Source organism: Rhodamnia argentea, chromosome 9 (genome assembly GCF_020921035.1).
Source record: "Rhodamnia argentea isolate NSW1041297 chromosome 9, ASM2092103v1, whole genome shotgun sequence".
Taxonomy (NCBI): domain Eukaryota; kingdom Viridiplantae; phylum Streptophyta; class Magnoliopsida; order Myrtales; family Myrtaceae; genus Rhodamnia; species Rhodamnia argentea.
In genome coordinates, this window is record NC_063158.1 from 753,765 (window position 1) to 778,142 (window position 24,378).

The 24,378-nt window shown below is 41.8% G+C and overlaps 1 protein-coding gene and 1 long non-coding RNA gene across 2 annotated transcripts; one reads left to right on the plus strand and one right to left on the minus strand.

Moving 5' to 3' along the window:
• The first annotated feature begins 681 nt into the window (after positions 1–681).
• On the plus strand, positions 682–20,826 carry LOC125316614. The gene is made up of 3 exons (XR_007199743.1): positions 682–2,285; positions 14,145–14,150; positions 20,816–20,826. It is a non-coding gene; the product is annotated as an uncharacterized LOC125316614 (long non-coding RNA).
• On the minus strand, positions 20,530–23,739 carry LOC115740885 (glucan endo-1,3-beta-glucosidase 11-like). The gene is made up of 4 exons (XM_030674526.2): positions 23,526–23,739; positions 23,091–23,430; positions 22,207–22,966; positions 20,530–20,655 (listed from the first exon to the last, which is right to left on the minus strand). The coding sequence occupies exons 1-4, from the start codon at positions 23,608–23,610 to the stop codon at positions 20,587–20,589; spliced, it is 1,254 nt and encodes a 417-aa protein (XP_030530386.1). The 5' UTR covers positions 23,611–23,739; the 3' UTR covers positions 20,530–20,586.
• Positions 23,740–24,378: the final 639 nt, after the last annotated feature.

The window sequence follows — 24,378 nt, forward strand, 5'->3', positions numbered from 1 at the left end:
CTTATTAATTTTACTTTCCATAGATTTAGCGATGTTTTTGTGCCCCATTGCTTTGTTATTAAGAACAGGACAACGGCGACATTTATCATTCTTCCGCCATTATTCTGTCTGAAACACAAATAATAAGATGGACGTTACTGTTTGAAGCAAGTTAGCTCTAAGCCCATCGCAAAATTTTGTCTTTTATTCTTCTTTCGTCCTTTGTAAATATAAGCCATAGAAAAGGAAAAAAATCTAAAACGAAAAATCCATCAAGTGATGTACTTTGTAGCTCCCATGTTGTCCGCGCGATGCGGCCGACGGGGAACTGCAACTCAGCTTTCCAGCTGCGATAGGAGCTCGGCTTCTTTGCCGAGGCGGAGCCGCTCAGTGACTTTCCTCTTCCGGCCGTCGTGCGGGGGATGAGAGCTTGAGGAAGAAGTTGTCGTTGTTGAGGTGAGCGAGGATGGCCGAGGAGGAGCCACGACACGAATGTAGATCTTTGGCCGTTGGTTGTGTTGGGAAATTGACGGTGAGATCACTCTCTCTCCAAGCTCATTTTCTTCACCGGCCCACGGGCCCAGCATACTGATAAGCCAAACCCTAAATTCGCCTCTTCTTTTCTCTCTCTTTTCCTCACTAGGTTGCTTCACCTGCTCTCCAGCGGCGCTCTGTCCCTTCCCACTCATTCTCCAGTCGTCCTCCGACTCGGCGTCTTCCTTCTGTCTCTCTTTCCTTCCCTGAGTTCCCTTCCCTCCCTCCAGCGACGCCCTTCTAGGGTTTTTAGATCTGTGGTCTTCTCCATGCATTTGCTGTTTTGAGATTCTTTCTTCACTGCATGTTGTTCTCTCTCTCTCTCTCTCAAAGAGCACCTGCCGTTTTCTCTCGACTTCGTCTGTTGAAGTGAGTGAGTAAGAGATGGGTTTTGCTTAGACATCGTCTAATTTTGTCTGAAAGAGCATTTTTTTTTTCCATAGATAGGATCTACAATTTGATATTCCTATGAAAACGAATTCATTGCACCGTCTTTCTCACGCAAGCTAGGGTTTTGTCCGTCCTGCTCCTCTCCATCTCCGCGCCCCTCTCTCTCCGCCTCCAGAGCTGCTCTTCCGCTGCCGTGGCCTCGCGCTTCTCTTCTAGATCTCAGAGCAGAGAGGTCGCCCCGTTGTCCTTCTCGCTTGCACGGCTGTTCATCGAGAACCTCGTCTTTCAGTTGTTCACACTTAAAGCATCTTCCTCTCCCCCGATCGATCTACATCGATGTGCTTTCTCCTTTGTGAATTTTTTTTTTAATTCCTCTCGATCCCGAGTTTCTGGAGAGCTTCTCCGTGTCGCCAAAAGGCGGTGGTGCTGGTGGCGAATTCTGTGTTCTTTTGAGCGGCCCCGGTCCACTCCAACATTAGCGTCTATCTCATTTCACCCTATCGAATTCATCTCACATTCCCTTTGTCCCCTCACAATGCAATACCCTGTTCTTGTTCGATCCGCCGGGCGTCAATTGGAGTTAGATTTGTTGACTGAGATGTGAATCTGCGAGTAATTACTGGTTGCGCGAGCTCATGATGGAGCGAAACTAAAGGGATGAGAAATCGGGTCCCGTTCGATTCTGCTCCATATGTGCTTGCGCAACCTGAACTACTGGCGGCATGAATCCCCCTTTTACTTATGGTGCACTGAAATTGGATGCATTCTGAAATTCGAAATACTTATCAGATTGTGCGAGTTTTGCCTGCTTTAGGTAGGGGAAAGGCGCGAGTTTTAGTTTTTCAAACCCTGTTATACTGTTGCGCTCTGCGTTGCTTATTCCAAGTAAAAGCATCGGCTTTCTTTCTTTTCTTTTTTTGTGGCTTTCTGTTTAAATTCCAGTGAAAGCAGCTAGTTCATATTCTAATTAAGGTGGTGATAGATAGTTGAAGGTGCGTGCACAATTGTAGGGTATTACATATTATCTATTTGCATGATAGATGCTCGCTATTGGCTGTTCCAGTTTCCAATGAATGTTGATACAACTCCTATGTTTTGGTTCTGTTTTTTGTTTTTCCAGAAGGAGGTGCTGCAGTAGAAGTCCTCTTAGACGAACTCTTTACTTTCTGGGTAATGAATCCAGAAATTATGATCAACTATTTCCAAATTTGATTTGCTTTCTTTTACATTAAAGTTAGTGGGCCTAACTGCCTGCCGGAGATATGGATTGCATCGATGTTTCTGTTGAGTCATCTTTCTGACTAAGAATGACTGACCTGACAATAAATGAATGCATTGTTATGGAAAATGCAAAAAAATTCAGGGGTGAGCATGATTATAGAGTAGAACCTAGAACAGCATCGATAGGAACCTGGTTGGTTAATTTCTAAGATATGCAGGGTGCAGGTTTCAAAATATTGGGGGAAAATTTTGCAACGAGTAGGTTTCAGGCAAGTGCAATCTGGAACCTTTAATGTAACGTGTAACAAGTTTTCGTGTTTTTCTCGGTATATGTTGGTATATGTCTTCTTGTGATTTGACGCCCAATGATGAATTTGTAATATAGAATTACTAGTCCGAGCTTTTATGTTCGGAAATATTTATGATTGAGATTTTTGTTTCGTTAATGTTTTATATTTATTCGTGTGTCTAAATATGAGTTGTAGTAAATAGATTGTAGTAACAAATTGTGATTATTGAAAGTGATGATTTAAGTTTCAAGGTATGCATGGTAGGTTTCAAATTTAAAAAAATGAGGGACATAGTTTCGAAACTGCTCACCTTGTGGCAATATGGAATGGATAGGAGACCAATCTTTTTTCATTGGCTAGACAAGCAAGCATTTTGGACCCAAAAAAAAAAAAAGACAAGCAAGCATTGAAATTTCAATCAAGGTCTTACGATTATGTAATTTCGTTGTCACAATTGAATTAAATATACCCAAAGAAAAAAGGAACAAAATCACTCAATTGTTTTTGCCAAACTAACAAAATGAATTCTCAAAGAAAAAAAATTACTGATAAGGATGTCAAATTATCTTTCTCTGGCTGGGTAGTGGTAGTCGGTCAGATTAGAGCCACAGCTTCAAGCAATTCTTTTACACCACCTAAAGCTTGCTCTTTTTAGCCTCTCAAGATGTCCTTGCAATAACATCACACAATCCCTGTTTATTAAATTGCCACAAAAATCAAACGCACCCTAATTATTTTATCGATCCCTATTTATTAAAATGTCACAAAAATCAAACGCACCCTAATTATTTTATCATTAAGAGATCATGTCATCTATATCTTCGAAGCCTCACATGGTATTCAAGTCAGACACGTTTATTGGGTTCATTACTAGCTTCACAAGTATTTCTAGGAAGAGAAAGAGAAACTTTAGATTTGATTTCTGGATATGAGACACATAAGGGGAGGGGACTCCTTTAATTACAATCGTAGATCTCTTTAATCTAATAGTGGAAATTTTATCTTTCCTTCTACCAACTACCCACATTAATTACAAGAACACTCTATAATAGCACACCATTCCTATATTGCCTTTAGGAAGTATTCTAGATTGTAGGACTTTTAAGTTGCGTTTAGTCGTTTGGATAAAACTCGGGATAAGATATGTTTTATCCTATCTTGTGTTTGATAGTTGTCTAGGACGGGATAAAGGGGGACATAAGAGAGATAACATTATCTTAGAGAGAGGGGTGGGATAAAGCGGGATAGGATTTCTTTTATCCAACGCTCAAGCCACCCCTTTTCCACCATGCTCCATCCACCTCTCCGCCATACCCAATCACCTCTCCAACAACGGGCTGCCTCTCCGATTGCGACGGGCCGCCTCTTCGACGAAGGTGGATAGCTTTTCCGGTAGAGTTCACAACTTTGGCGATGAGACGCCTACGTGATGTTGCCAAGCATCAAGATGGTGCTTGCTTCTAGAGCGGATGAGTTTGATAGCAACATCCATATTGTTATTGCGGGGCTTTCCATCACTTATTCTCGGTATGTTACCACATTTGAGGAATATCAAGTGCTGAGATACGAGGTCCGAATTTCCTATACTCTATTTACCAATCAAGTCATATTAGCATCTTTGTTAGAGCGTTATTTCTTGTATGTGTGCGATTGCCAAGTTCATCATGTTTACGAGTGGTTCGTCATTAGGGGAATTGGCAGAGTGTGTCGCCAATATTGGTTGCCTCCGTAATTCATTGATTCTTATGTGAACACCGAACCATGTTTTTGAATTTGAAACGATCGGTGGCCAACAAAACTAAGCATAGGCCACGATTCATCCGGCATCTTTTTATTTCTTGATTGGGGGAAAGTAGTCTTGAGACTGTTCTCTCTAACAATGGTTTGGACTGTTATGAACGAACCTAGATATTCGATCCCACTTCATTTTGTGCCACCAAACTTCTATCTTACAACCTTATCTTTTCCCGCATTAGGACGTTGGTTTTCCTAAGGTTTGGATATTTCTTTTCTTTCTTTTCATTTTCCAACAAATTTACAACCACAAATTCACAACCTCTAGCAATTCAAGTGCATGATTCCTTAGCAATTGGCCGACCTACTGCCGCCTCTCATCCTTGCTGCCACAACTCCTAGCGGCCATCCCCTTGAGCTTCGATCGGATGGCCTCAACGAGGGGCTAGAGATCCGCTATGTCAACTTCGGAAAAAAGCCTCTGGATGGTACAAGTCCAGGATTGTTATATTGATGTCCAACTTCCATCAAACAATGGATAGAATAAGATATAAAGATGTTCGATTTTAAATCCATGGTTTACTAAACGAGAGATATGATATAATCAAATCTTTAGATTTCTTATCCTATCCAGTTCTATCATGATTAGAAATCCAAACGACCAAACGTAGCTTTAAAGGCTTCAAGGCTCACGGGGTCTTCTTGGATCCTTCTCAGCCTATGGTGCATCGATCTAGATTATGGCAGTAGTTTGAGACTGTCGTTCCAAAATGAAGTTAAGGCGAGGGTGCACTGTGCCGTGTACACCGCCAATGCTGTCAACGTGGTGGGTTAGTATGTGAGCGTGGTTCATCACCCTCTCTTTCTTTAGAGATGATAAAGAAAGAGAGGGTGAAAAGAAATGCAAAATTGAATGGACTTTCCAATTGCCATGTGAGACGAATCGAACGAGCAAGACATATCGAGTTGGGCAAAGGTGAGTGTCCACTCCGGCTTTCCCAAGATCGTCTCCTCCATCGCTAGCATTTGCTCGTGGTCGGAGGTTACGTCCACGATGCTCACCAAGTCATTCTCCTTAGGAGCCCTAATCTCTTCCTACTTAGAGGCCGTGAAGAGAGCGCCCATGCCTAGCAGCTGGAGCTCTCGCCTCGGGATCGCTTTCATAGAGAGGATGCATTCGATGAAGTTGATGGTGAGAGAGGAGGTCTCAAGCATGAGTTCGAACTCATTGGGATTAAAGATTTTTAAAAAAGGAAAAAAAAAAGGATTTTAAAAAAATAAAAAAAAAAAAAAAAAAAAAAAAAAAAAAAAAAAAAAAAAAAAAAAAAAAAAAAAAAAAAAAAAAAAAAAAAAAAAAAAAAAAAAAAAAAAAAAAAAAAAAAAAAAAAAAAAAAAAAAAAAAAAAAAAAAAAAAAAAAAAAAAAAAAAAAAAAAAAAAAAAAAAAAAAAAAAAAAAAAAAAAAAAAAAAAAAAAAAAAAAAAAAAAAAAAAAAAAAAAAAAAAAAAAAAAAAAAAAAAAAAAAAAAAAAAAAAAAAAAAAAAAAAAAAAAAAAAAAAAAAAAAAAAAAAAAAAAAAAAAAAAAAAAAAAAAAAAAAAAAAAAAAAAAAAAAAAAAAAAAAAAAAAAAAAAAAAAAAAAAAAAAAAAAAAAAAAAAAAAAAAAAAAAAAAAAAAAAAAAAAAAAAAAAAAAAAAAAAAAAAAAAAAAAAAAAAAAAAAAAAGGATCTCAATGAGCCACCCCCCAAAAACCCCCCCCTTCCCCCTTTTTATATCCGGGGGGAAAAAAAAAAAAGGGGGGGGGGTTGTTTATTTAAGAGGTTTAAAGGGAAAAAAAGCATAAGTGCAATTAAGTCCTAGAATTTACAAAAGGTGCAATTAAGTTCTAAAATTTATCAAATCGATGCAATCGAGTCCTTATGATAACTCCATCTAATTTGGTTGACGAAAATGTTGATGTGATTTTTTTTTTCTCCATCCCACATGGCATTAATGTGACAAAAATGACGTCGTTTTGGTCTAAATCTAATTTCTTTAATACAAAATTTATATGTAAAAATAAGTAAAATACAAAAACGGAAAAAAGGAGAAGGAAGATGCAAGCGAGGGCTTCTAGCCCTTGTTGCCGCCCACCATTGTCAAGAAGGGCCGGCTACGATAGGGAAATGGTTGGAAAAAATCTAATGCCGGAGATCGAACAACCTCGACCCCTTCTTCTGAATCCGAGGTAATATCGATTAATTCAATCTATGGTTTCGGTTTAACAATTTTCTTTCGAGTCCATTCTTGCTAGATCTAGAGCAAGCGAAAGCGTGGAGTCGACATAATGCTTGTCTATTACTCATAGAGTGTGGCCTTGCCATCGGAATAGTGCTTGTCCGACACTTGCAAGATCTTGAATTCCCTGTTTTCCCCGAATTGCAACTGCTGCCGCTTTGCTGCTTCTATCATGCCGGTAAGAGTCACACAAAGGGACATTGGTCACGACGCCAACTGATCCGGATGCCCATTTTCACAAGAGTTATTTAACAAAAGGGAGCTCACAACTTCCACATTCGAATTGCGTCCTGGAATTAAGTATTAGCATCGGTTGACTTAATGATTATGTCACGTAATCGGATATTGTTGTATGTGCCAATTTTAGCTTGAAGAAGTTATTACATAGTTCTAGGGTCGAGCATAATAGACCAATCAAACCAGGAGCCGCCCGGAATTGACCGAACCAGGTTATTGGGTTCGGTTTATAGGGGATAGACATGGCCACGGGCCGGTTTGGGCTCTGAACCAGCCCAAAACAAGCCCGTGGAATAACCTGAACCGCCCTGTTGATCGGGATCGGCCTAGCCCCTCACGGGCCGGTTCCGATTTTAAAAACTTAGGAACCGGTCCAAAAAAAAAAGGCTGTCGGCCTAATTGGGGAAAGAGCCGTTGGCTCTTTCCCCCACCCGAGCCTACCACCCCCGGCTCGGATGCCCATTTTCACAAGAGTTATTTAACAAAAGGGAGCTCACAACCTCCACATTCGAATTGCGTCCCGGAATTAAGTATTAGCATCGATTGACTTAACGATTATGTCACGTAATCGGATATTGCCGTGTGTGCCAATTTTAGTTTGAAGAAATTATTACATAGTTCAAGGGCCGAGCATAATAGACCAATCAAACCAAGAACCACCCGGAATTGACGGAACCAGGCTATTAGATTTGGTTTATAGGGGATAGGCATGGCCACGAGCCGATTTGAGCTCGCAACCCGCCCAAAATCGGCCTGTGGAATAACCAGAACCAGTCCGTTGGCCGGGACCGGCCCGGCCCCTCACGGGCCTGTTCCGATTTTAAAAACTTAGGAATTGGCCCAAAAGAAAACAAAGAGGCTACCGGCCTAATTGGGTAAAGAGCCGGCTCTTTACCCCCACCCGGGCCCACCACCCCCCTCCCCCCCCCCCACTCCCACTCTTCTTATGGCCGTTGCACCCCCCCTTAAATTTTTTTAATTTTTTTTCTTTTGTAAATTCCCTATAAGTATCATGCCCTCCCTTTTCATTTTTTCTCACAAATTCTTTCAATCCGCTTAATCCCGGTTCAATTGTGTCAATTTTCTAAATTGGCTTTCCGCTCAATTTTTTGAAAAAAAATGGCAAGTGGAAGCGGAGGCGGTGATGGGGGAAAGAGCCCGATGCCGATGGGGATGGGGGAATCCGATGATCCTTGTGAGTTTACATGTTGGGTAGACAATGATGATAATATCAACTATGTTCCCAACATCGAGCACGTCCCAACGCAATAAAGTCTTCATCCTCCTACCGGCGTCGAAGAAACATCGACAGCAAAGGAGTCGGAACGGCGAGCCCGGGAGAGTACATCCAACTTATGGCAATATTTCGACAAGATACATGTAAGCGAAGACAAATACAAGATAAATTGTAAATATTGTACGAAATCATACAATTTTAATAAAGGAGACGGATTTGGAACATACATAGATTTCTAACATTATTAATCCAATCAAAAAGGATACTGCACTTAAGGCAATAAACCGAGGGACATTTCCACAATTAATCTTTGGAAACCGACGACCGTTGAATTACCGAAATAAATAAATCTCGATCGTTCATTGAAATTTTTCGTAACTTCGTGAGGTACAACATTTGTATAGAGGCGTAACAAAAATACGATTGGGATATGGCAATTTTATGGCGGTGAATCGAAATCTCGAGGAGACCATGGATATTCATAAACTCCAAGAAAGGTATATAATCTAACAATTTATCTAATTTTCCATGGAAATATAATCCAACATTATTAGGTTGCCACCAAAAAAAAAAAAAGAAAAAAAAAGCTCTCTCTCCCTCGGACACAAACAAGAAGAGCCCCCCTATAAATCAACGTTAGATCTTTGTCCATTATGCCCGCCATTATGGCCACAGCCTCCCCTTTGAATCATGACGTCTATTAGAAAATCCACCACGGCCACGCCTACCACTATTAGCCACAAGTGCTGAATTGTCTTTAGATGATGTAGAAAATGGAGGGATAATACACTAAATTCGACAAAATGCTTCATTTGTATAAGGAACTTTCTCTCTAGCAAGAAGCTAGCTCTTCACAGGCTACGAGTTATTCTTCAACCCACATAAAAGCTTGGTCGGTTTTTTCGACCAAAAAAAAAACTTGGTCACTTGAAATTTAGCTTGTTGTGTCTTTAGTTTCTCAAGATCGGTTGTGATGGGCTGATGAAGATTGAGTTCTTCCCACATGCCTTTCAAAGCATTATAATACTCGCCAAGAGAGCTATCACCCTGTTTAAAATTAAAGATTTTCTCATATAATTCATAGGCTTTAAGATATGTTTTTGTCTTGTGAGTAGCTTTTCATAAGATTATCCCCCACTTCCTTGGCAGTTGTATAGAACATGACATTATCAATAATGGATGGTTCCATGTTGTTCCATAACTACACCAAAAGTGCATCACCCTCTCTCATCTAGTCATCATACTTTTTAAAATCTACGGTAGTAGGGTCTCTTTTAAGATACTTGAGTCTCCTTTTGGCATTAATACAAACTTTGACAGCTTGAGTCCACAACAATTAATTAGGGGCTCCATTTAATTTAGTGGTGCTAATATGATCATTGACACTGTTTGTAAAAGACTTAGTGTCACTTATGGTGATAATCTTAATATAAGTACATGTACCAAAGATCAAGAACATTGAAACTTCGGTGCAAGAGATAAAATAGCCCCTGGCTCCAAATAATCCATACCGACAGTCAAGTGTTTTCGATGGAAATCCTACAACTCCAGTCAATCATAACCCACGAAATATTTTGATTCTTGAATCTACTATCAGTATGTGTTATAATCCATAGTTACAAACAGAATCTGATGGATTTGGTTTGTCCCGGTCTTATATGTATGGAGACTTGGAGAGAAAATAGATGGAATTTGTACCTTTGGGTGGCTACGTGCCGGAGAAGGAAAAATTTTATTAGGGGATTCTCAAACCAACAATATGATCAAGGAATCATGTAGTCATATCTGCTCTAATGTCATGTCATAAAGCTAATGAGGGAATCTACGGTTAATAGTCGAGAGAGGAGAAGGAAGAGATGAGAAATAGAGAGGAGAAGAAAAGAGAAAGAAAATCGATTGCAAAAGCCAACAAAGGGCTCTTAATGTCTGCGTTATAAATTGGACATGATCATAATGCCCTTATGTATGTAAAAAGAAATAAAAACCATAAAATAAAAATGACACCACTCAAGTAACGTAACAAATCACTCCAGAACATTTGTTTATATTTTATGAGAAATCTTCTCTTGATTCTTGTGACAAAATTTGGATGGTCAACTTTTGATAGCAATGAGGGTAACAAAGAGAATGATTTTGATTTGGAGAGCTGTACAAAGGCTTTCTTAACGAGGAGGAAAAAGTTTCGAGGGCATTATCTCGAGCTTGATCGGTTTCTTAAAGTTGAATGTGAAGATTCTTGTGATCTTGACCTTTTAATGAGGTAGAAGATTGCTGGCAAAAATTTTAAAATCCTATCTTTGGTGGGTCGGAATATTTTGTCTATTTCTTTAACTACCATTGCTTCAGAGTCAACTTTCAATATATCTAGTTGTGTGCTCGATGGCTTTCATAGTTCTTTGACTCCTAGAGTAGTTGAAGCTTTGATTTGCACTTAATATTAGTTGAGAGCAGTTCCCATATCGGTTAATGTCGAAGAGTGCACCAATAATATAGGAAAGTTTGAGTTGTGTAAATCATATATATCTTTTCATCTTGTCATTGTTTCGTATATGTAATGAGTGAATGCTTTACTAAATACTTCCTTTTGTTAGATATGGATTATGTTATTGCGGGGATCAACGGTACATAGAGTTTACAAATTGAAGTGAAAGGAATATATGTGATGAGACTTAGGATCCGCATGAAAACACTTCTCCAACTAAGAATGGCTTTTAGCAAGAAGTTGGTTTTTCTACTTTTGCTTTTGAGTAGAAGTTGATTTCCGGTTGAGAAATGCGTTTGATAACTGAAATAAATTCCAGCTTCTGAAATAGAAGAGGAGTTCACGATAGAAGCCATTCTGGACCGAGAGAAGTGAAAAATTTTTACTTCTCGGATGAGACTCAAAATCCGATCAAGCAAGATTTTTCATTGCAGAATTGAAAAACACAACCGGAAGTCAATTTTTTTTATTAAACGGTTTTCTACTTCGATCAGGTTTTTATCAAACGGATTTCTCTATTGGATGGGTTTCTGGCAGAGAAATGAAAATTTTGAAGTGTTTTCATGTGGGCCCTTAACTTCTAGCAGTTCTAATTTAAAATTGATGTTGAGTGATCATCTATACTTATTGTTGAGTTTGTTTTCGGGGGGTTAGAACTTGGAGCGTTCTTTTATGGATAAATGTTGAAGTTCTAAGTCAAAGACGACTCGTGGATCCTTTGTAGACTTGGTTCTAAATTCAAAGCTTGAGAAGTTGATTTATTTCGGTGGCTCATGAGCTCTCAAGTCATGTTGGTTGCTCTTTTTATTCTTGAGAATTGGAGATTTGTATTCATTTATCCTCAGTTGATTTATTTTGCTTGCTTGCTTGCTCTAGCAAGCTTGTGAAAAACTCTTTTTCACATGTGATGTGTAATGTAGATTGTGGATGCATTTGAAGTGAAGCTTGTGGACTTTGTGGCAAACTTTTGTAGTGATTGTTGTCATTGGCAAACTTTGTGGCAAATTCACGGACTTGGTTCTTGATGATCATTATAGCTTTGTTCGTGGCGATGATCGTCATGTTTAGAGTATCAAGAGCTTGTTCTATTGATATTACTCGTCTAATAGTTTAAACTATGCAACAATACTTGTAGTCTTGCAGAGAATATGAAAAAAAAAAAAAAGATATTAGGTTCCTAGACCCATCTAGGATTCGGATGGACCACCTCGATCAATGAGCGCCCGAGTTCATGTCCGGCTAAGGATGTTGTCTTTGAGTGATTTGTTTGTTTGTTTCGATTAAATAAACTTCGCTTGAGTTTAGTTTCCTCTTGTTAAGAATAGTCTTGTATGCTTCCAGTTTAGAGGTCAAGTTGTAGGTCTTGGTTCAACCCATTCTAGTAGTTGAAAATCGCTCATATGAAGTTAAATATGGTGTTTCGAAGAGAGAGAGAGAGAGAGAGAGAGAGAGAGAGAGAGAGAGAGAGAGAGTTAAATCTAGTGTGATGTCACGTATCAATAGAACAAGTTACTTTAGACATTTGTATGATGATTTCTGAAATCGATCATAGTTTAGTGTGTTTAATTCGATCCAAATATGTTAGTTAATTGTCTTGGACTCATTTGCGGTTCTGAGAATGAGAGCTTGAAATGACATTCTCGGAGATTGCCAAAAATGATTTGTTCGTGATGTGTGAGAATGATTTTGATTTGTATCTAAATCGGTGATGAGTTCTTTGCTTTGGATGAGTCATGCGCTTTCATTGAAATGGTTAAGGCTAAGAACAAAGTAGAGAGATCTCCATCTTATTCGATCATATCCGACCGGATCCGGCTTCAATTCTTAGCAATTTTTCTCCTTAAAACATTGCTTCTGAAAAATGGGCAACTCCATGAATCAGCTTTCCGAGTTTATGAGAGAAATAGGTTGCTCGATTTGGGTTTATGCTTTTCTCTTCTTCTTTATTGGAGAATCATGCCTCGGAGCTATCCTCCACCGGAGTAAATATGCCACCGTCACTTTCACTTGTAAATTTGCTTTCCCATCATAAAATCTCCTCACGATACCTATAGCTTATCACCTAAATATATATCAAAATGCAAAACCCAAATACCCTTCTCAAAGTCCACTTGAACCGCCTCTTGGTAGATCTATCAAAATGGGTTCAAAATCCATTTATGAACCCATGTTTTTTGTTAAAATTTTAAAAAAGAGCCTCAAGTGTCCTTATTTTCTCAAATAAGGGCTTAAAGTGAACTTTGTTTCAAATAAGGGCCCGAAATGCCATCATTATCTCAAAGAAAGGCTTGAAGTGGTTATGGTTGTTTCAAATAAAGACTTGACCTCACCGGTCGGCCAAATTTTTCGGCCGATCGAGGATATTTTTGTAAAAATATAAATTTAATATCATTTTTTATTAAATTTCAAAAATAGAAAATTTAAAAAGAAAAAAGAAAAAGAACATGAGTGAGAAGACTGACCTTCCACCTGTGGCCGTCGGGGTCGCCGGCAACCCCGCAGACCAGCGGCGAGGGCTTGCTAGCCAAGCCCTCACCCGAGCCTGAAGAGAGCCCCGACCCTCTCCTAGATCCGGGTGAGGGTCGATGGTCCTCGCCTAGGTCTTGCCGAGGGCAACGGCCATCGGCCGGGACCAGATCAAGGTGGGTCGGAGGGCGCCATCTACCCCGGTCAAGTCCCAGTGGATAGCGACAACCCTCAATCGGACCTAAGCGAGGGTTGCCGACTCTCACCTAGATTTAGGAGAGGGTCGGAGCCCTCTCTCGGCCCGAGCGAGGACCCGCGAGCCCTTGCCACCGGTCGGTGGGGTCGTCGGCGACCTCGAAGGCCATAGTCGCCCCCCCACCAATGGTGGGGCGGCAGACATAGGCGGGAAGGTCAAAAACCTCCCGCCCGTGTTCTTCTTCTTTTTTTTAAATTTTTTTCCCAATTTTCTTGAAAAAAAAGGGAAAATAAAATAAAATAGTAAATGACCAAAGTGTCCCTAACTAAACTTACTCGGGCATTTTTTTTAAAGTAATATAATCACTTAATGCTCTTATTTGAAATAATGTGCACTTCAAGTCCTTTGACACAATCGGGGCACTTGAGGCCCTTCTTTGAAATAATGTCCATTTTAAGCCCTTATTTGAGAAAATGTGGATACTTGAGGCCCTTTTATAGAATTTTCCTTTTTTTTAAACCAGTTATAACTGAGTCGCATGTTATCTCACAAACCAACAGTGGGTTTTAAAAAAAGAAGGCCCAAATATATGGGCCTTAAATGGGTATAATCTAGACCCATTAACAACCCATTTAATCCATTGCCAAAGAAAAGCCCGGCTCTCTTCTTCACTCTTTTTCTTCTCCTCCTCCTTCTCTCTATACCTTTATTGGACACTGAGCTCCACTTCAATCCTCACCACGCCATAGTGGGTCGAAACGCTAACCCTAATGCTCCCCCAACACTCTCCTGCCTGCCGACGGTCCTGAACTGGTTCAAGGCCTCGCCGAAGCAACGAGACGACCAATTCAGTGGCTCGGCCGACGATGGAGCGTTGGCACTGCCATCGCCCAGCATGGGGGTCGGGCGAGCAGACACCGACGCAGAATGGACCTCTCCGAGATCGCCAAGAATCTCGGTCTGTCGGAATCCACGCACCCTTCTGCAAAGTGGCGAAGATCCATCCAGTTCGATTCCTCGATCATCGGCATTGTATTCTCCTCTTTTTTCCTTCGCTTCATGCGACTGCAAAGTTGAAGGCATTCGTTCACAGTTGATTTCTGAGATTTGAGTGGCAAGCCCAATGTACGCGACCTGATCAAGTGGCGGTGGAAGCTTGAGATTTGCGATTTGCCTGCTTTCGATCCCCGTTAGGGTCCGTCGTCGGGGGTTGCCGTTAGGTACGCCACCGTCGAGGTCCAAAACCTTAGCCTTCTCTAGCTTGAACGGCTAGGTTTTCATTTTATTTTGCAGAATTTTTTAATTTCTTTGTTTATCTAACTTTGAAGAATTGTTGAGCCTTTTTATTTATTTTTTTATGAGTTAAATAGGTGGATTTGGGCAGGGTATGAATTGAGTTGGGTATGAATCTTTTAAATTATTTAATAAATAAATGACTCAATATGGATTAAATGAGTGAATTTGGATCGAACTCATTTATGACCCACCTAAACTCGATCCAACTCGTTCTTTTGATGCCTCTAATTGTCAACATAGCATCAATTTGATTTAAAATCCTTCTCTCTCTCTCTCTCTGTACAAAGCTTTTTGAGAACCATGTCCCTCAAAACTTTGGTAGCTCACTTACCTATGACCTTTTGGTTCATCAATATCATCTTCAGCCTATAATGGTCATGCTTTCTCTCCTTCCCGTGCGGCAAGGTAAATAATTGTTTTCTTTGTACAGCCCATTTATGATATGGCCATTAAGACCCATAAGTAGTAATTAGGCTTTTTTTTTTTTTTTACCCATTTGAACCTGTTTTTAAATTTTTAAGCAACATATTAATGATCTGACCTATCGAAGGTGGTTTACAAAATGGATTTTGGACCCATTTTGCCATCCCTATTCTTGAAAAAGAAAAAAAAAACTCGTAAAGAACCATCATTATCCTTTGTTGATTTCTCCTTCAACTTTTCTTATTTCTTTTCAATTCATAAAAAAAGAAATATATTTCGACATTAGATTAATAGGACTAAAGGAAAGTTTTGACTTACTCGACATGTGAATGTAAATACTAGCTTCCTAGTTACAGTGCTTAAGAATTTGCTATACGTAGATTTCGGTATAATTTTTTTTAAAATTGTCAATTCTTAGGAGACCTCGTTCTTGAAAGCTGGCTTTTATGAAAGAATCAAAAGATTCAGGGCTAATACCACGGAAGATTCTAGTACTATTTAGTCGCATTTAGTCCACATTAATTTTCAACCTCCATTAACTTGCAAAATGGTAACACCGTCCCAAAATTTGCTCTCTATGAACATTCGGTCCAATTTCATTGTCAACTATTCTAGAAATAGAAGAGAACAAACGGATTTGATGTGGACTGATACCACGTGAACTTCTCCTGGAATCGGACTTCGTTTTGTTCCTCATGGAGTTGAGATAAAACATGATCGCATCACACTTCACTAAAAACCGGGGGCAAATTCAAGGGTTTGAATGAATCAGAATGGAATTAGGATGAATTCGGAGCAATGATACTGTTTTGGGTGTTTTTATGGGGTCGAAAATAGTTTAAGATAGAATATGCGCAAACTACGCCGCATACTTTTATTCTCGAACACATTCGTCGCAAACTTCACCACAACTCATCTTTTTTCATACACGATTACCTAGGATTCATCTTTTGGGAATTTATCCAAGAAAGATGAGGTAATTTCTGTTAATGATTAATTGGACACATTTATCCTAAACTTTATTACAATTCATCTTGTGGGAAATCACAACTTATTATGATTGAATCCCATATCTTACGAGTTTAGATTTGTAAATTATTAATCACGGACGTTAGGAAACAAAAATTCAAGTCACTTTTTAGCAATTCTACGGGCTTAGGGCACATTACAAGAACGAGAAAAATTTGGAAACAGATGGGAGGATCCAATTAACAAAGAACATGGATCCATTCCCGAAAGTCGGTGAAGATATCCGAATCTTAGTCCTGTCAAACAAGAAGATAAGCATGGCTTTTGCTTGGCTGAGGATGTAACATTAGGCATCTCCACCTCGAACAAATACGACGGTCGTATCACGCGAACTCTTACCAGTCCAAATGTCAGAAGGGTTTAGTCAGCTGTCCCCAAAGCACAAGCACGCGCGTGACGTGATTCATTGAATCGCTCAAGAGGCGCCGAGCTTCGGCATCCAACGAACTCCACTCGCGTTCGCACCAACCGAAGCATATTCCAAAATTCAATTCAAAATAGAGAGAAACCGATTGATTTTCTCAACGGTGGCGCGTGAACGTCAACCTCCACCACTTCTCAACCTCGCCTTCGGTAATCAGAGAAGCTCGTGTGGGACGCACAAACTCAAAACCCGCGACGGCTCGTATTCCCCACGCGCTCCACGCCACACACTCTCTTTCGCGCTCGATGACTGACGAACGCCGGGGTGGACGCGACACGTGGCGTCCGCGGTCGTCACCGGGTTGGCCCGGCCGCAAAGTTCAAAATTGACGCCGGAACCCAAACTCCAATCCAATCTCGTTCAATCGAACTCGACCCGGCGGTGCATAAATAGCTAACTCGTGGAGGCAAATCGCTCATCGATCCGGGGATTGCGCTTCCGGGACAAGGCGAGGTTCTGTATCCGGAGATTGGGATTGTCGACGATGAAGGGGTCGCCGGGCGCGTTGGTGGCGTCGGTGCTGGCAGCGTCCACGGCGGCTCTCGCCAGTGCCTCGGGAGATCAGAACGTTGCCTGTCATCCGTGGTCCAATAACTCGAACGAGGTGAGAACGTGGGCGGAAAAGCTCGTGTTTCTCCCCAACTTGGTCGGTACGCTGGTTTTTGACTTGTGACCCGCTTGTTCCAGGGGCGTGATCCGTCGTCCTCAGGGTCGGAGGTGAGGGGGGATGCGGGGAGCTCGACGGGGGATAAGTTTGCGCCGACGTTCGACGGGTTGAGGTTCATCGAGACACTAGTGACTGCGCACAGATAGAAGGAAGGAGGGTTAGATGCGTTCCACGCCATTTTAGCCAGTGCGTGGCGCAGCATTAGGGAAAGGGTTAGAAGAACGATTAGAAACAAAGATTTGATTTTTATCACGGACCCACGATGAAATTTCTCCTCTTTATACGTTGATGCATGTAATTGTATGTTCTCTCAGGTTGCCGGGGTCTTCTCGGGTGTTTCCTATCGAGCAACTCAGGCCTCGAGATCACGTCTTTGATGGGTCGGTCCCTCCCTTACGAGAAATGTTGGTTTTGATATTTTTGCCGGGGAAATTGCTTTGGCGATCTAAATGTCTATGAAACTGAGATTTTTTTCTTTGACTCGAGAGGTTAGAAAGACCAATATATCATGCTTCTATTAAGTTGGTGTCCCGCATTGGGAAAGATCATCTGGGTGTTGGTGGCTTTGTATCTATGGCTCTCGCTTGAAATATTTTTGGTGGCTTACGAAAAGTTTGTGATTGCTCAATGCATCTGATTGTTCAGTGTATAAATTTTGTAAAGGGTCTTGTTAGTGAATGTCTCCGGATACTCAGTAAATAAGGGACAAAAGCTTTCAAAAATTTCAAATTATGTCCCCTTGTAACACAATTACCATAAAAAAAATCTGTGACACTAAAATTCATAAATTTATATCTATATGATATATTTATTTTATGTCAGAATTTTGTTAATGAAGACCGTTAAAAATTTATCTGTATAGACATGAGCTCATGAAAGATAATGATTTAGCTGTAAAAATATGGTAAACGATATAATAACTTTTATTGTTCGCTGCTCCTCGAAAGTGCGAAAAAAAAACACTTTTTTGGCTCGTGACATGACCTAAATCACGAGTCCCGTCTTCTTTCCGGGCAGCACGAAAAATGTTGAAGGAAGACATGTGGGTCCACATTTATACGGAGGGTGGTAAAGTGATAACCGAAGCACGTGGCAAGTCCTTGGGAAAAAAGAACTCTTGTTCGGGAACGTGGTCATGTGGGGTTGGCTTATGAGATAGAAATGAGCTGTAACCAACTAGCCACGAAGACGCCACGTAGGTGCCAGCGTGGCATTTGACCGCCGCGTCATTATAACAGACGAACACATAATTTAGGGACCCAGTTGCACGAAGAAGTTATTATGTATGACGTTAGAGTGGAGATTCTCGCCCGGCCACAGGCGATAGGGGCTCGCCCTTGCCACGAGCGGACCCTCACACGTTGATGGTGCGCCTGCCATCACCAATTCGCCACCCCCTAATGAAGGATGGTTTAACCCTCGAGCGGTGGTCAAGAGAGCCGGACGACCTTGCTCGGTTCGGTGGTGGCGAGTGGTGATGCCGCAATCGCATGAGGGCTTGGCTGTGGTCGGGCAAGGGTCGACAGCCCTCGGCGGCAAGGCAAGAGGGGAGCGCGGCCTCCCCAACCACCTCTGTTCTCTTTTTCTCGCGGAATCAATCACGCCGAAAATGTCCATGAATACTCTTATTTACTGTCTCCCGTCCTGGTTTATCCAATCTTCATGTCATTGTTTCGTAACTCTATGAGATATCCTCAGTGCTCTCCTCGGAGTTATCTTTAAGCTCGCAGGCTACTTGGACTGGGCTCCAAGGGTTGTTAATTCGAACAACAATCTCTCAAGTCCTTATGGTGCGAAAGTTCATCCGATTCTAGTGACGGGTGGGTTACTCAGGAGAAACTAAAAATTGCTTCTTGTTGAACCAAAATGGCTGCGCTTTTTTATGTCCTCTGTCGAACTCATTGTGCGACATCTCTCAGCCATGAAAAGCCAGTGAAAGGAAGGAAAACCGACGCTTATTGGAGTCCGTTGGGTCTTGGCTGGAAGCCTATATACCATATCCTGCCCAGGAACCGGCGTCTCGAATAGAGATGTCAAACGGTTGGGTCTTTGCTCAAAAAAGAAAAAATCGATTAGGTCGGGTCGGGTTTGAATCGGGTCGAATATAGTCCGACCTATATTGATCAATTTAACTCGTTTTGATCCACTTTCATGCTATACACATATAGTGATCGATACCCTACCATACCTATATTGTTTAAAAACTTCAAAATTAAAATTCAATTTAAAGAAAATTGTTTCTTATATATTGCTAAAAAAATTATCTTTTTTAGCCGACTCATTTATGACCCATTCGAAACTCATTTAGGACCTATTAAGTTTCTACGTAACCTATTTATGACCCGCTTTTAAAGCGTAAATAATTCATTTATGACCCATCACCATGAAATATGGATCAAATATGGGTTCTAGACTCATTTTGCCACCTCTAGTCTAGAATAGTGAAAGGTGTGGAATTGGAGAGCGTCACTAAAACCGGCATTAACTGGTGTTCTCGGCGAGAGCTCAAAAATCTCTCTCTTTTTAAGCCAAAATTTAAAACAGCTGACTCCAAAAACACATGCCATAACAAATGGTGCTGCTAATATCATAAGGGCATTTCTACATTCATCAAACGAATGAACTTCATCCGAAGGGAAATGACAGAAACCAATTGCTTGCTCGAAAAAGGGCTTGAAACTTCATCATCAGTCCTCATTCTTGGACGGATCATTTCGTGTCCTTTGTTCACTCGCTTCGGTTGACTTGAGCTACGGCGCTTCGCCTTGTGCTCTTGATGCTGGCGAGATTTCATTTCCATTTGTTATCTTGATAGATATGAGACTACATTTAGGACAATCTTATTCTAATATCATTAGGATTATAGGATTTTGGAGATGACCTAAATCACCCGGGGCAAAGAGGCCCTGCCAAAAGCAATCAAGAGCTCATTCATGATTCATGGAGCACCTCTACTCCCTAAGTCCTAGACTAGAGTAGATATCCATTGAATTCTACCTGGACCTCTTTCCAATTGACTTCTTTCCCCTCCAGCCCGCGGCGGAAATGCTGCTGGGCTGTTTCCTACATCATGTCTGTCACATCATCCATGAAAGGAAGCAATAGAGTCCAGTTTCAGTCTGCTCCGATCCGGAGGTTAAATGTTCAAAATGGTTGCGTTGGCCAAAAGGAAATGCCCATGCATCGTCCCACGTGTTCCAGATAAGAATATTTCAGAATAAAATAGGAATGTAACAACGGTTCATTGGCATCTAGGAATTATTGAAGAAGACAAACTACACTGCACAATTCTCCCCCACGGACCTGCCCAGAAACGCCAAACAATTGCTGTTCATCGCCAGCCAAACAGGCAAAAGCTACCACTCGTTTCGCATTTACACATCCCACCCACTTCATGTCCCTGCCCCCACTCTCTCTCTCTCTCTCTCTGCAATCTCTCTGTTGAACTGGACCCAAGTACAGTACCAATAATAGCAAGTGATGGTCTCGAAAGCTATCTCTCTGCCTCTCTCTGCAACTTGTGCTAAGGTCAGGACGCGACGGGGAAGGAATATAAGATATGATGGAGATACAGTTTTGCCCGTGAATTTTGGGGGAGCTGATTTACAAGCCAAAGATAACCCAAAAGTCAGTCTTCCACCTTCTTTCTCAGATACCCATTTCGTTGATTCTTGATCACCCAATTCGATATCAGATCGGATTCAAACTTCAAAAGACGAGCTTGATCAGGAACAGAGCCGAAACGAGGCAGGCTGCACCTACTGATTGCAGTTCACTCTGTACACACACAACACACCAAGTTTCGTCAGCCTACAAATGAAAAAAAGAACAAAAAAGAGAAAAAAAAACACTTCTTTTGCCAGAGTCCAAATCGAAAAACCGATCAGAGAATTTCAACCCACTGCCTTAAATCTTGTGTTACGGCAATCGACCGTAGTATCGAATTGCAAAATGGGAAAAATCCGCGCAATTTCAGACTTTTCGACATTTTCAGATACCTTCACATTAGGGAAGCCCTAACCCCAACAACTACACTAGTCACAGGTGAAATATCAATTCATCGCTAATGTCTTTTGTCACGGAACTTGAAAAGAAGAAGAAGACAAGCAATGTTCAATTGTTTCATGATTCGAGAGTCCCCATGTCCCCATGCGAAATCAGGAGTGAAGGACAACAAAGATAGAGCACACAAGCTAAAACTAAAGGCAATCGGGGACGTAGATTTAAGATCTGAATCTTCCAGGTTGGTCAGTCAGTCAGTCCTTTTAAAGTGCTCGGACAAATCGAGCTACCCTAAAGATAACGATAAAAATAATAAATAGAGGCGCCTCACCCAAAGGGGGCGAATCTTTCTTTACTTGGACAATGAAACTTCAATAATGTACTCGGGACTCCTCGCTCAGAAAATCTCTAATCTAATCTTAAAAAAATCATAAAGTTTAAGAAGAGCAATAACCAACAAAAGAGCCGTTGCACATTACAATGAACTTCGTCCGACGCATGCCATCTCCGAGATTAATCAGCTATTCAGCTCCACAGAAACCCCCCCCTCCCCCCCAACCCCCCACACATGCCCCCCAATTTGGGAGTATCGTACATCGGATCTCAATTACAAGATTTTTAAGAGATATAGGTTCTTAATCTTTTAACAGTTTTCGTTCGTCAAAAGTTACACAGATGCACGTGTAAGTAATGCTCTCGGGACATCTAATGATAATCGACTCCATGATAGTCGATAGACATGAGATATCAAATTGATCTTAGGTTCTGTTAAAGCCGATTCTCGAATTATGAGAGCTAGTTTGGTACCCCAGATAAGAGATCGATAACATACAAATTATTTTGTTTAGCGTTTGTCTGCGCACTCTTTGATTTGATAAAAGTCCACATCAAACTTAGGACAACTTTATCAAGGCTTCAGTATTGAGATCACACCAATTTTTTTTTTTTAATGCTATAATGAACGTGATGTCTGTAAAAAGTATAGAAATGAAATGCAATTAAAACCCTACTTGTTTTTTTTTTTTTTGTAGTGTTTAAACCTACAAATTTTTTTTTTCCCAAATTTCGACAGAAAGGCAAAAGGTACGTGTCTGACTTTCCGGCCAAAACGTGAAACACCATATATTTAAAGAAAAAATGAAAAGGTTCACGTGATTTTGGATGGCCTTAATTGTCCATAACAATGTTTTAATTTTATATGTAACTATGTAAGAGGTTTTAATTCTAAATGCTAGTCTATTTTTAATCAATTAGAACTTGAGAAATTGAAATCTGAAAAGAATGTGATAAAAAAATGTTGAGGAGAAAATCATTGCCAAAACTCACCGCGCCGGAGGTAACGGAGAGGTAGCCAATCGGTGCCGCCGGCGATCCGTCAGAAGCGCTCCCGCCCCCACCGGACCCTCCAGAGCTCGTCGCATTGCTCACCCCGCCGCTGCCGCCAAGCATGTAGGACGGCGTCCCGTCCGGCTTGAACAGCCCGTAGTTCCTCTCCGACATCGGCCCGGGCTTCAAGTTCTCATTGAACAGCGCGAATACGTATATGTTCAGGTCACAATTTGGCTTCATCGGCGTCCCCTTCTTCTGCTTCACGATCCTCATCAGATTCCCATTGTACTTCTTCGCGTTCTCCGGCGTCGCCCCGACCTCGTCGTCGTCGCCCCTTGATGGCCACCCCGTCTCCGATACGTGCACCGTCATGTTGGCGTACCCGACAGCCGCGAGCGCGGAGTGGACGGCGTCGATCTGGGCGAACAGCATGTTCTCGTAGCGGAGCCCCGTGGAGGGATCGGTGACCCCCTGCGACGACTGGAAGAGGACGAACTCCAGGGGGACCTGCTTTGGGTTGGCCTTGAAGGCGAAGTACGGGTAGGCGTTGATCAGGAACGAGGACCCGGTCTGGCAGTGGAAGTCCAGGACCTGGCTGACGCGGCTCACGAGATCTCGCCGGAATTTGCCCGTCGACGGCGGGTAGGAGGTGCCGAGGATGGCCAGCGAGTGGGCCGTCGTCACGGTGACCTGCTTGTCGAGGCCGAGGCTCGCGAGGGCGTCGTGGACGTTCCGCATAGCCGGGATGAGAAGGTCCCTGAAGCACAGCAAAAATTGTCATTTTCCGAACAAATTTATATACAATGTAGCGAATCTGACATAAATTTGCAGTTGGAATTCGATGTGGGAGAGTGAATCGAGGGTCCTAATGTCAATGATACCTGAGGGAAGTGTCGTTGGAGGTGAAGACCTCATTGCCGACGGCGATAGTGGTGATTTTGGTGGCGGGGAGGAAGGACTGGACGTTGGTCTTGACCCAGGAGAGAGCGCCCTTGGGGTCCTTCATCTGGGCCAAGAACTCGTTGCCCAGGCCGACCGTGAACTCGACGCCGGTGCCGGCGAAGGCGCAGAGGACGCGGGGGTCCGCGTCGTAGAGCTTGACCCGGGTCGCCCCGACAGCCTTCACCAGCGCCACCGCGTGGTCCGGCGGCGGCAGGTTGTTGGCAATCTGGCCATAGTTGACGCCGATCGGAGCCGCCATTGTAGACGGGGACGCGAGGCCTGCAAGTGGAAGCAAACCAATCAAGTTGCAGAGCACAGTTCAGAGAGAGAAGAAGAAGAAGAAGAAGAAGGCGACTGAAGAGAGAGGTACTCACCGGAAATGAGGAGGACGAGGAGGAGGAGAAGGGAAGGAGAGAGATGGAGTGCGAGGTTCGACGGAGGTAATGCGGAGGAAATCATGGCGGAGAGAGGCGGAGAGACCGTGGACTGACACTGGGAGTGAGTGGGAGTGAGGGGTTGAAAGCTGAAGTGGAGATGGGTTGGATCGGGGCTAACGTGATCTTTGAAGAGACGGTGGCGTTCGGCTGAACCGATGGTCCGATGTGCTAGATTTCTAAATCCAAGCCGTCGTTTGCCGTCTAGTATCTTCGGGATAATAACACTAAACTTGCCATATGTTTCGTATAACACTCGTTTAACGGTTTAAGTACCAAAACGGCTTCACATGGATATGATACTCAAATAAGCAAAAAATATATATATTATGATACTCAAGTGAGCGTTGTATAATAGCTATGATATTTGCGGTGTCCTTATCCCATTAGCTTCGGCTACGAGTAGCATATCAATCAATCCGAGTGCACAAGTTCTCTATATTAAGGTACATGTATAGTCACGAGGGTCGTCTGCAAGAAAAGTAACGAGGATTTGCTGAGAGAAAATGTTCTTCTTAGTTGTATGAAATGATGATACAAGCAATGTGCATCAATGGGCTATTGATTGCAATGGGAGAGTCTAGGCATTTGAACTCTCCTAAGAAAAATAAGAAATTAATGAAATGAATAAAGTTTACCTAAATTATGTTTGTGGGTGAGCATAGTTTCGGAGTAAAATTGAGAATCGGAGAACTAGATCAATGAGAACCGGTCTTATTCCTAGTCCTATGGTATACATGATAAGTTTCGGGTTCAAAAAATTGAGAAATTGGTTTCGACGGGTAGGTTTCGG

What these genes read in the sequence shown, in the direction of transcription:
- LOC115740885 (XM_030674526.2), bottom strand. Translation starts at nt 23,610, where the DNA reads ATGATTTCCTCCGCATTACCTCCGTCGAACCTCGCACTCCATCTCTCT. An exon ending in CCTCGTCCTCCTCATTTCCG is followed by an intron (nt 23,431 to 23,525) that starts GTGAGTACCTCT and finishes TTCCACTTGCAG; the next exon opens with GCCTCGCGTCCCCGTCTACA. An exon ending in TCTCCGTTACCTCCGGCGCG is followed by an intron (nt 20,656 to 22,206) that starts GTGAGTTTTGGC and finishes GTGTGTGTACAG; the next exon opens with AGTGAACTGCAATCAGTAGG.